This window comes from Cebus imitator, unplaced genomic scaffold (genome assembly GCF_001604975.1).
Source record: "Cebus imitator isolate Cc_AM_T3 unplaced genomic scaffold, Cebus_imitator-1.0 Scaffold86, whole genome shotgun sequence".
Classification (NCBI taxonomy): domain Eukaryota; kingdom Metazoa; phylum Chordata; class Mammalia; order Primates; family Cebidae; genus Cebus; species Cebus imitator.
The window spans coordinates 7,060,936-7,073,091 of record NW_016107401.1 but is presented as its reverse complement, the minus strand read 5'-3'; the positions used below and the strand labels follow the sequence as shown (position 1 = coordinate 7,073,091).

General features: G+C 44.5%; 1 protein-coding gene across 1 annotated transcript in view; it reads left to right on the top strand.

Annotated features, from left to right (window-relative positions):
• Positions 1–12,156, top strand: part of SLIT3 (slit guidance ligand 3) — a 544,627-nt gene that overhangs the window by 20,616 nt on the left and 511,855 nt on the right. The window contains exon 3 of the mRNA XM_017534462.2: positions 2,101–2,172. Coding sequence (XP_017389951.2) covers positions 2,101–2,172 — 72 coding nt within the window. The remainder of the gene's footprint in view (positions 1–2,100; positions 2,173–12,156) is intronic.

Sequence of the window (12,156 nt, the reverse complement as noted above, 5' to 3'; positions counted from 1 at the left end):
GTGATGTGTGCCTGTAATTTCAACTACTCGGGAGGCTGAGGTGGGAGAATCACTTGAACCTCGGAGGTGGAGGTTGCAATGAGCCAAGATTGCACCATTGCACTCCAGCCTGGGCAACAGAGTGAGACTCTATCTCAGACAAAACCAAACAAGAGTTATGCTGCCTTAGAGGTGGCCAGGGAATTACAGCTTAGCTCATCCAACTTTCTAGCCTTTCCTCCTCCGAATCAGGAGTCCCGTGGATGGCATCCCTACCTAATGCTTATCCACTTGTTGCATGGCTGTCAGGCTGAGTAGCACCCTCTTGACAGTGGGCTTATGATATGAAGTCTTCAATGCTTCTCTCTCACATACTTTGTCCTGCTTGACCTCCTCCTAGTTGCTCCTCCCTCTGAAGTTTCCGTTCATAGACCTAGAATGAAAGTGGCAAAATGGGAGCAAAATCCCAAATAGGGAAGCATGTCTGCCTGGCAGTGGGGGAAGGGGGAGAGCCTGGGCTTTGGAGCTGGGAGTTAGGGAGAGGCTCACCTTTTCTATTCCTTAGTTTGCTTAGCTTTCAGATTGGGATTACATATTTATACCATGTAATAGGACATATTCAATTCACTTTAGGTAGAAAAATTCATCCAGGCTATGAACCGCTCTTTGACTCTGGAAGATTCTGGGGACTGTGGGGTATGTGCTTTAACCATGGTTTGGACAGCTTCGCCTTTCCCTTGCTAAGCTATGTCAACTCACTAGGGCAGAGGGGCATGGGGCTAGCATGGAACAGAGTCTCTCTCTTGGCCTAATGCTCCCAGGAAAACAGCCTTCATGATCATAATGGTGGCTCTGTGTCCCTTAAAAACTCAGGTGGCCTTGCTGTGGTGTTTAGCATTGACCATGCTTAAGAGAGACTGATGGGCTCTGTTGGCCACCATCCAATGTGAGCCATCCCTACTGGGCCAATTTTTGCCACAAGCCACACCTCATGCCCAGACCTTGTTCCCTGACCCAGGGCTTACTTCTCCATGAGTCCCAGTGGGGGCAGTGATAAGAGTCCACAATACTGTTAGGGGCCCATGAAAATGTTTTAATTTTTTTTAATATTGGAAGACAAAAATGAACTTTTAGGCAGAAATAAATGTTATATATTAATATATATTAATATATTTGTATTGATACCAACATAGTTATAAAATGTAATATTAAAATTTTTTTTTGACTGGGTGCAGTGGCTCATGCCTGTAATTCCAGCACGTTGGGAGGCTGAGGCAGGTAGATCATCTGAGGTCAGGAGTTCGTGACCAGCCTGGCTAACATGGTGAAACAGATGAAACCTGTCTCTACTAAAACTACAAAAATTAGCCTGGTGTGGTGACAGAAGGCTGAGGCAGGAAAATCATTTGAACCTGGGAGGTGGAGGTTGTAGTGAGCGGAGATCGTACTGCTATACTCAAGCCTGGGCAACAGAGCAAGACTCCGTCTCACAAAATAAAAATTAATGGAGAAAGCAGCTCACAAAGGCAAAATTGCCAGGGACCTGCAAAACTCACAATGGAACCCTGCTCTGGTCCACAGAGTCAAGATGGCCAGAATTCTATTTTGTTCCTCTATCTAAGGTGATCTGCTGGGCTCTTCTCTTTTGCTAAATTGACTGCTATCTGCTCCCACCATTACTATTTAGGATCCTGAATATGTCCTCTGATATTTCATTTATGTTTTTAGGGGAGTATTTCATATGCCGGTTTCATCACTCGATATAGCTACATGGAGCTCATGGGGAGAAAAGTTTAAAAGTCTGGTCTGGGGTCTGTGGGAAAGAATATTGTGATCCATTAGTGATGTCTGCCCAAGACTCTGGCAGAGGTGTGGCAGCACAGTGCGTGTGCTGTGTTTTAACTTTTGACTGACCTTTGCTTTGCATTCCCAGCCTGACTCTAAGCCCCACCAATAGGGAATATACCTTACACATGTTGCGCAGCCCTCACTGAAAGATGTAGAGAGTCTCTTAATACCTGTTGATTGATTGATTGACTGATTGATTAAAGTGGTATCTGAATACATTTGATCTGGTTTAATGTCCCCTTGACATCCTTCTATTCTCTTTTTCCTCCCTAGGCGCCTGAACAAGAATAAGCTCCAAGTCCTTCCAGAATTGCTTTTCCAGAGCACTCCGAAGCTCAGCAGACTGTGAGTAGAGTTGCTTTGCGTTCTCTACCTTGTACCTTTCCCGGCTTTGGTGATATGGAGGATATGGTTTGTGGAGCGCCGTGCCACGTGGAGCTTGGCAGTTAGGCCCTGGCATGGAGACTTGGAGCTGGGCTTTGACATGACATCCACCCCCAACAAATGCTTCCAGGCCTGACTTCTTGCTCCTTCTCTCAGACATCGGTGGCTTGCGTGACCAGTGAGGACTAGTGATATGTGGCAGTCGATCATTGCCTTGCCAGGAAGGAAGATATACTTCCATTTATTGTGGCTGTGAACTTACTTCAGGGAAATTCCCTGAGGCTGGGTTTGAGATATGTTTATTCACAAGAGACTGCCAGTGGTCTCAAAAGATGATGGTTTGGACCAAACACGGCAACCTCACTGCCTTGCTGGTTGGAGCAGCTCCTGCCTTTTCCCCACTTCCTAGCACTGCCAGTCTAGGAATCCTGGGTCTGTAGGTTTATGATTTTGTGGAAAAAGGAAGAAACACATTGAATTTTGCTTTATCCTCTTCAGTGGTCCAGGGTATAATGAGGAGAGGGGAGAGTTGGAGATACCTCTGTTTATTCAGTGTGAGAGTTTGGAAGCCCAGGAGCTGGAGTTGCAGGTGAGGTTGGAGACTGTGATTAGTGTATTGTAGATGTCAGGCAGGTGCAAATTAAATCATCGACAGTGAACCCAAAATCATGCTGGCAGTGACTCAGTTCATGGGGTGTACTGGATTGCCCAAGGCTCGCCTTTCTGAATGAAGCGACAGTCCTGGATAGCTTTGCAGTCAGGTGGCAAGATTTACAGCCTGGCTGGGAAGACTTGAACGTTGCAGGGAGGCTCCAACGTTGTGGCTACCATTCTCATTCCCAATGGTTGCATTTAATACCTACTTATGCAGCCAAACACTGCATATAGGCTCTGGGATAAATTGGGAAATATGAAACATATTTGTCAGTGTGCGCACTTACGAATGAGTTCTGAATTAGGAATGTATATATGTCTATACACATAGACACACGCACACACACACATGTATTTTAAAAGAGTACTTTGCTGGAACAAGAAGAGGCAAGGGTTGGCTGGTATTCCAGTCATACGGTGGTTTTGCTTGCCTTCTCTAGGACACACCTGAACTTTGCCAAGGTCTCCTCTTGCTGTGTGCCCTGTTTCTCTGACTCAGTCACCCTAGCTGACTTTGCTAAATGTAGGAAAGACAGTATCTTCCTTTATACTCTTCCAGTCTGGACCTGCCTGGATGGGCATGGGGGTAGAGGAAATGTTGTTCAACAACCCAGGGGTCCAGAAGAGCTGGATAAGCTATGCCAAATGGACACACCAGAAACCACCCTGGTTTGTAACATCCCCTGCCTTGTATAGCTCTGCCCTTACTTGCTCACCTAATACCATCTCTCCATCCAGTACTGCATTGTACCTTTCAACCTGCTCTTAACTAAGTGCTGCAGCAGAGTATATACCATTCTTCTGAGAATTCAGCATCAGTTTAAAGGCCCCCGGGGAAGGTACCTATGGGACTGGAATGCTGGATAATTTATTATCCAGCCTGAGGTGGGTGGGGCCTGAGCATCCCAACTGCTGCAGGATGTCAAGTGGGCTGGTTCTTGCTCACAGAAACCTTAGCATGGCTATCATGTGATGTCCATTTTGTGCAGAGTTGGTCTTGATCCAGGCAAAGTAGGAATTTCAGGTGGTGATAACAGGTCTCTGAGATTCCAGGAGCCAGGCACATGGGCATGGGGAACCCATGTGTTATGTCCTTTGCCATGTCCTGAGAGAGCTTGAGAGTCACTTTTCCTTCAGTATCTAAATATCTTCATCAGTAAATGGAGATACCCTCTCCTCCCTTCTCTCTACCTTGTAGAGGAGCTGTAAGTGACAATGAGATTGTGGTGTACATGTGTTTTTAAGGACTTAAAATGCTGTACAAGTGTAAGCACCAAGACAACTATTGTTACTCCCACAATTCCTGTCTTTACAGCCTCAGTTTCTGATCTCCTTTCTCTGGGAGCCATAAAGAGACTAGGAGTTGCAATAAACATTGAGATAAATTACCCTGAGCTTTTGCTTCAAGCCAGAGAGCTGCAGCTAGGAAAGCAGGGATGACATTTGACTCATTTTGGCATCCATTTCTTGCTGGGTCCCTGTCCGGGCAGAGTGTGACACACACAGGCACTAAAGTCAATGATGGTTGAATGGGTAGATGAATAAATGAATGATATAGGCCTAAGGATATAAACAGTGCCCTTGGCAAACTTTGATTTTTTTATTCACTATTCATTCATTGATCCATTCACTCACTCATTCAGTAAGCTTTTTCCTGGGTATCTGTTCCAGCGTTGTGTCTGTCCTAGGTGTTGAGCTGTAGACGTGAAGGATGCCCAGTTCTCTATGTGCCCTATTATGACACATTTTGAATGGCTACCAAAAAGCTGAGAGCTAAATATAATTTGTTTATTGAAGCAGCTATATTAACCCAAGTTTGGGCTATAATCAGCAATCCCTTTTTCTCTCTGGGCTTGATCTTTGATTTTTCTTAATGGCCCTCTTGTGTCTTTGTCTTATTTTGTCAGCCACTCCAGAGGCTTTTTGGAAGTAAGCAGGGTACAAATTAGAAATCAATAAATGTGCAATCACGACTGTGTATTACATATGCCACTGGCTCTGTTTTAAAAGAGCACTGCATCTCAATAAACACAGTGAGGCGTTTTTCATGCTAAATGTGGATTCTACGTGTCTGGCTACTCCAGCGTATGCCATGTAGGATAAACAACTCTTGATACTACTTTTTGATTAGTCTTATAGGCAAAACTTCTTCATATTTTGTGTTTGTCCAAAGACTATCTGTTGGAAACTCTACAGTCATGTAGTAAAAGCAGGTTTTGAATAGTAATGATAAAGGAAATAATATTTATGAGAACCTACGCTGTGATTATAACACCACTCACTAGCAAGTGACAGAAGTTAGTTTAGCCCAAAGAGGAAATATATTGATTCACATAACTGAGAAGACCAGCGGTAGTTATGAATGTCTTTAAGAACAACTGGATCCAGGGGTTCGGTGATGTCATTAGGACTTCATCTTGCTCCTTCACTCCCTTGGAACAGCGGACTTGTTTGTGAGCTAATGCAAAAGGCTCAAAATGCACTAATTCAGAGATCCTGGTGAAGAGGAACTTGGTCAATTGTCCCTTAAGAAAGAACTGAGGGTAGATGCTGATTACTTAGCTTGGTCATATATGTCCGTGTCCCAGCGAATCAAGGCAGCTAATGAGATGGTGTCCTCTGAGTATCAAGCTGTGTTCATCCCACTTGCTTAGAGAATGAGTTCCCCACAGGAAGGAGTAATTCTGTTACCAGAAGACAGAAGAAGGGATGTGGGATGCGAAAACAACAGATGCCTGGTAGTGTATTGAGCATCCACTGTACGCAGTTCCCTGTGCTTTGAGCGCTTTGGATCCTGACAGTAGCACTTTCAGATAGATGATGGCACTAGCAAACACGTTGAGTGCCAGGTGCTGTTCTGAGCAATTCATGTTTATTAACTCATTTGATTCTCCTAACAACTCTTTGGGATAAGTACTATGGTTAGTACTGTTCTATAGACGTGAAACAGGTGCAGAAAAGTTAAAGACTTTGAACAACACCATACAACTACTTAGCGGCAGAATGAGGATTCACGTTTGGGTGACCTGACTCCAGAGTCTGTATTTGTCTCTACTGGGAGTTCCCTGCCTAAGCCTCAATTAATGCCCCATTTTATAGATGAGAAAATTAAAGCTCAAAGTTTAGATTACTGCATATATATATATATACAGATAGATAGATAGATAGATAGATAGAAAGATACACATATATATATATCCCATCTAAGAAGCAGCATTGTATTAGGCATTTTGCCTCAATACTCAGACTTAACCATCACAACAATCATGTAAAGAGAATCATTATTAAATCTATTTCTAAGGCTTAGGAATATCTAACTTACCTATAGTTATATAAATAGGATGTGATGGAACTGGGACTCAGTGCACATCTGTGTCTCTGCCAAGTTCTTATGTTTTCCGCCGTACCACAGTGTCATGCGGTAACTACCATGAACAACTGAAGTTACGCTCAAAAGGCCTGGTGATAGACGTGTCATATATCCAAGAGTTTCCCTTAGGACTTTGCTGACTACCCATCATGCACCCATCCTCAGAGCCAGGATCATCCTACACGTGTGTATTAGTGGGGTATCTGTCTCTTATTCTGTGCTGAAGCACACAGAGCATGAGACACAGAATCCCAGAGCTTGGGAGTGCCCTGAATGTATGTTGCTGTGGTCTGCAAAATGCCCAGTGAGGTCTCTACCATGTTTGGGTCACTCAATAAATATTTTCCCCCTGCCATCCTGACATAGATCATGGTCAAGTATGGAGACTGTGCTTCTGTTCTTTCTAGGCTCCTGCAGCACCTGACCCAGAGCAGAGGACAGGAGGAGATAGTCAAGTGAAAGGGTTAAGGGACTGCCTGCTGTGTGTCCTGAAACCTTTGGCAAGTTACTTAACCTCTCTCGTCTCAGGATCTTCATCAGTAGCATAGACAATGATAGAACCGACCTCTCTGTCTTGTTGTGAGGATACATGAGAATCATCTGGAGGAAAATAATTAGCATTGAACAAAGCCCATCGTAAATGCTCCATGGAAGATGGCCACAGCTGCCCTTGGCTGGCCAGCTGATGAGACTAGTGCTTATGCCGGGGCTTTGGCTCTGTGGTATAAACCCTGCAGCACTTAGGGAAGAGTCCAGCCTCCAAGTTGGAGGAGGGTTGGATGAGCACTGTACTTGGAGTGGGAAGACCTAGATCTTCATGCTAGATGTTCCACTTGTAAGCTGTGTGGCCCTGGGCATGTTACTTGGCCTCTCTGGGCTTCGTCTAGAGAGGAAAGGATGGAGCATGATCTGTTGCATGACCTACAGGCTATTAATTTCTCCTTTTGTCGTCCCCTTCCAGGTTTTTCTTTCACTTACCCATGGGAGAGACAGTGAAGGATTTCTGGTTATTTAAAGGCTGATTGATTAATGTTGCCAGAAATTCTGTAGAAGGAAGAAATGGCAAGATGCAAACAGTGATTAAAAACCCTCTATCTGGCTGGGCACAGTGACTCATGCCTGTTATCCCAGCACTTTGGGAGGCCAGGTTGCCTGAGCTCAGGAATTCGAGACCATCCTGGGCAACATGGCAAAACTCCGCCTCTACCAAAAATACAAAAATATAGCTAGGCATGGTGGCCTGAACCTGTGGTCCCAGCTACTCGGGAGGCTGAGGCAGGAGAATCGCTTGAAACTGGGAGGCGGAGGTTGCAGTGAGCCGAGGTCGCGCCAACACACTCTAGCCTGGCGCCTGGCAGCAGAGCAAGACTCTGTCTCAAATAAATAAATAAATAAATAAATAAAACCTATAGCTGCATAAGCAGTTGTACTTGTAGCGGGATGGAGGGCTTCATTTAGTCTTCATTCAGTTCTATGAGGAATTTGACAGCTTTAAAAGAAAAAAAAAAAAGATGCCACTGAGGCTAAACCTGCTGTCATTCACCTGGGGAAGTGGAGTTGCAAGTGACTTGGAAAGATAATCCCCAAGCCCCTGAAAACCATATGTGTTGTGGCCAACCAATTGAGCCCTGAGTCACTGGCACTGTTATCATGCTGGAGCAGCTTCCCCACCAAAAAGTTCAAGGCTGCTAGACTCCCCCTTCCAGGGAACTTGCCTCCCCAGGCCGAGTCCTCCTCTGACCTCTCATCTGGGCTAGTCCGCGTCGCCTCTTCATATTCACCATTTTCTGCTTTTATCACAGGTGTCCGGGCTCACACAAACTGGGAGCTGCATTCAGAGCCATGATCTCATGTTTCTTTAAGGCAGTCCAACATTACAGCAAGGAACAGATACTTTGGAACCAGAGCAGACCTCAGTTTGAATCCCACCTTCTGGTGACCCTGGGCAAGTCACTTCACCGTTTTCAGTCTTGTGTTGGTTAGCTATACAGTAGGAATGATAATCATAGTTTCCGTAATCGTTTGCTCAGCTACCATCACAAAATACCACACACTGAGTGGCTTCAATTACAGAAATGTATTTTCTCACAGTTCTGGGAAACAGAAGTCTCAGATCAAGATGCTGGCTGGATTGCTTCCTCTTGGCGCCTCTCTCCTTGGCTTGCAGATAGCCACCTTCCCTGCTGCCTCCTCACCTGGTCGTGCCTCTGTGGTAGCACACCCCTGGTGTCTCCTCCTCTTGCGAGGACACCAGTCATGTTGGATTAGGGCCCCATTCTAATGGCCTCATTTTAACTCGATCACCACTTTAACAACCTGATCTCCAATATGGTTATGTTCTGAGGTTGTGGGATTAGGGCTTCAACATAAGCATTTGAGGGAGGGGGGCAGGGGCAATTGAACCTTTATCAGTTCCCAAATGTGTGTGGTGTATTTACTAGGGGTCAGGTGCTCTGCAAAGTGTTTCACCTATATTCTGTCACTCCCTCTCAGATTTCTGTGGTAGATCCCCATTTTAGAGTTACAGAAACAGAGACGTAGAGATTTAGACAGCGTGCCCAAGCTCACAGAGCCAGTAACTGGCTGAGCCAAAGTTTAAACTCAAGCTTGCCTAACCCCACAGCCCACCTTCCTAACCGTGACGCCTGCAAGTTAGTAACTAAAGTGCCAGGCACCCAGTAGGAATTCAGTGAATGCTAGCTCCTTTATCTCTATGAAGCCCTAAATGAGCTCGGAGTTGTTGAATGACTAGAGCCCCTTACCTCTAGGTAGTGATTTCTGCTACTCACAGAGCCCTTTCCAGCCACCTCAGTCTTCCAATTCGGCATGAAACTTTAAAACATAACTACATGCAATATGTGTCGCTATAGAACTCTGTGTTGATGTGAAACAGTGCTATAAAAGTGAAAAACCAGTGGAGAAAACAAAAACCATACTACCCAATTTTCCAGTGGAGTTGTTATCTGATGTGGTGAAATGATAATAGCACAGCAGAAAAACCAATCCATCAGGCTGGTGGGGCGCTTCAGAGACTGGCTGCCTGCCTGGAGCTGAATCCAGAGACCTGCTACCTTGTGTGCTAGCCCGGATTTCAGAGGCTGGGGACGGTGAGACCAGCCTCAGCATCTCATACATGGGGTCACATCTTTCAGGGACACAACCACCCAAAGCTCATGGAAAATGTCCCTGCAAACTGAGTCCCCATTTCCTGATTTTTTTTAGCTGTTCCCCCAAACCCTGAATGCTGCAGTGAGGCCAGCCTTGTGTATGTTTTATGGATCATGTCATCAACTCCAGGGTTTGCCGTGGTTTTGAAGACAGGTTTTGCTTTAATCTGTGTGTGGACAGAGAATGGATTATGGTGGTTGCCATGTCGCTCTCTCTGTAGTACCTCAAGCCAGAGCCAGGGATGAAGGCCTGGGAGGTGTCATCTCTCTCCTCCGTTAGGTTGTGTCCAGCTGAGCACAGAAGCCTGTGGACTTACTACAGAATTGATTACGAGGCTAACATTGAAATTGCCTTGTAGATTCTTGCATTACAGAATTTTTGAGCTAGGAATAGTGATCTAGACCAGTGCTTCTCAAACTTTATGTATCTGAACACCTAAGGATCTTGTTAAAATGTGAATTCTGATTCTGTAAGCCTGGAGTGCAACCTGAAAATCTGCATTTCTAACAAATTCTCAAGTGATCGTGCTGGCCAAGACCACAGCAGAGCAAGGACCTAAGCTATGGCTGGCTTTCAAACTTAGTGTATAGAAACAAGTATCTTGAAATGATGGTTAAAATGCTGTTTTGCAGGCCACACACCCAGGAAGTCTGGTTCATTAGATTTGGAATGGACTGGTGGATTTGACTTTGTAAATAGGCATTCTAGGTGATTTTGTTGTGTGTCACTCATGGGGTATATTTTAAGAAACATTGATCTCATATAGCCCCTGTTGTTTTATATGTTTTGGAGGAAGGAAAGAACTAAACATCTTTTGAACACCTAATGTGTGCTAGGTACCTTATGTTTATGACAACTCCTCCAATCCCCTCAAGAATCTTGCATGAAAGGTGTTTTTATGCCTGCTACACTGTTGATGAAACTGAGGCTTGCATTTCACTCACCCACCAGAAATGAACCCAGCTCTCTCTGACTTTCTCACCCCCTTATTTTCGGTGAGTTTTTTCCCTGCCTTATCATGTGCTTTCTAGGCAGAAATACATCTTGAATGAGAAAGATAACAATCATAAATTTATGAAGCTTTCATGGTTCAGTATTTTGAACTTATACGCTCATATAAGCATATATGAGCACATGCTCCTATCTGAGATCTAGGATATTAAGACTTGAAACATTGAAAGAAAAAGATTTATAGACCTAAATACATGCTAGCAAGTAGCCCTTTCTAAATTCCCTATGATCTATCAAAGGTAGAGTTGGATTTTACGTTTTCAATCTCTTCAGCCCTTTGGGCCAGCACAAGAGTTTTCTAAAGTGATCAGGCAATATTTGTACTGAGAAGTACATTCTGCCAGCTTGGAAATTGTTTTTAAATTTTTTTAAGAAGGAAAGAAAACCAAGCTGTGACTTTACAATGCTTTGGAATTACAGAATATGCTTGTAATTTTTACAATTCTGCACAGACTTCTTTGCCACATCTGGTTGATATTACTGGCAGGGATATATGGGGGAATAAACCATGGGCTGGAATGTGAAGCATCCCACAAAATGAGTTTCTTATAGGTTGCTGCATAAAACATTTTGAATCTCCTTCTCTTTGGAAGGGTGGCTTAAGTGATTTCATGGATTTAGTATTTTCTTTGGTTTGAAGGTAAGGGCTTTTGCTGGTTTACTTGGTGGGCCTTCCAAGATGGTTTTCTGAAGATATTTGTATCATCCTAGAGTCATGCCATGGACCAGAGTGAGAAAAGTCACTCATTAAGGAAATCAGACCAACTTTTGGTCAATAACACTGGACCATTAGAGATAATGGTGAAACCTGGGACCAACTGAATCACTCACTGCAAGAAAGGAGGAATGTAAGGAGAAAGGGTTTTTTGTGTAAGGAATTCAGATAAATCTCCTTAATCCTAACCCTGGTGGTACAAAGAACAGCTAATAGCAAGACAAGCTCACCTCCTTGCACATACAGCTGAAAACCTTCATACATCGGCGCACTGTCTTAACTACATATGAAAATAGTGATTTAGGGAAATGGAAAAATAAAACAAACACACAGCTGATACTTGGGACTCAGTCAATTCCCTGTTGTTAACATCCCTGTCCTATCTCTAGGAAGAGAACTGTATGTCCAGGGACAACCAAAGCACTGTTGAACACCTACCGTGTGTGTGTCACTCCGCTATGCTGGGTTGGGATGGTGAATACAGAAACCAGAAATGTCTAATCTGAGCCCAGAGGGTGTGAGTATGGGCTTCTTGCCACCTGGCTCTTTCTCAGACTTCCTTGGCTGGGACCCACCTGCGGAGTTGAAACTGACAGCAGAGCCCTTTCTGCACAATACCAGCGCTGCTCTCAGCACCCCATGACATGTGGTGGGGTCGGCCAGCCTAGGCAGGATTCTGTGGCATCACCAAGAGTGCTCAAATGATCTTCTCTTTATTAAGAATGAGAACCAGAAACCAGCCTTCACCCACACCATGAGTTCTTCATTCTCTTTATCTGGAGTTAGAAACTATCCATGGAATTAAATATCAGGGAAATACTGCATTGTATATAGAAAAATAACCTTTTGGGCAGGGTGCGCTGGCTCAAGCCTGTAATCCCAGCACTTTGGGAGGCCGAGGCGGGTGGATCACGAGGTCAAGAGATTGTGACCATCCTGGTCAACATGGTAAAACCCCGTCTCTACTAAAAATACAAAAATTAGCTGGGCATGGTGGCGCGTGCCTGTAGTCCCAGCCACTCGGGAG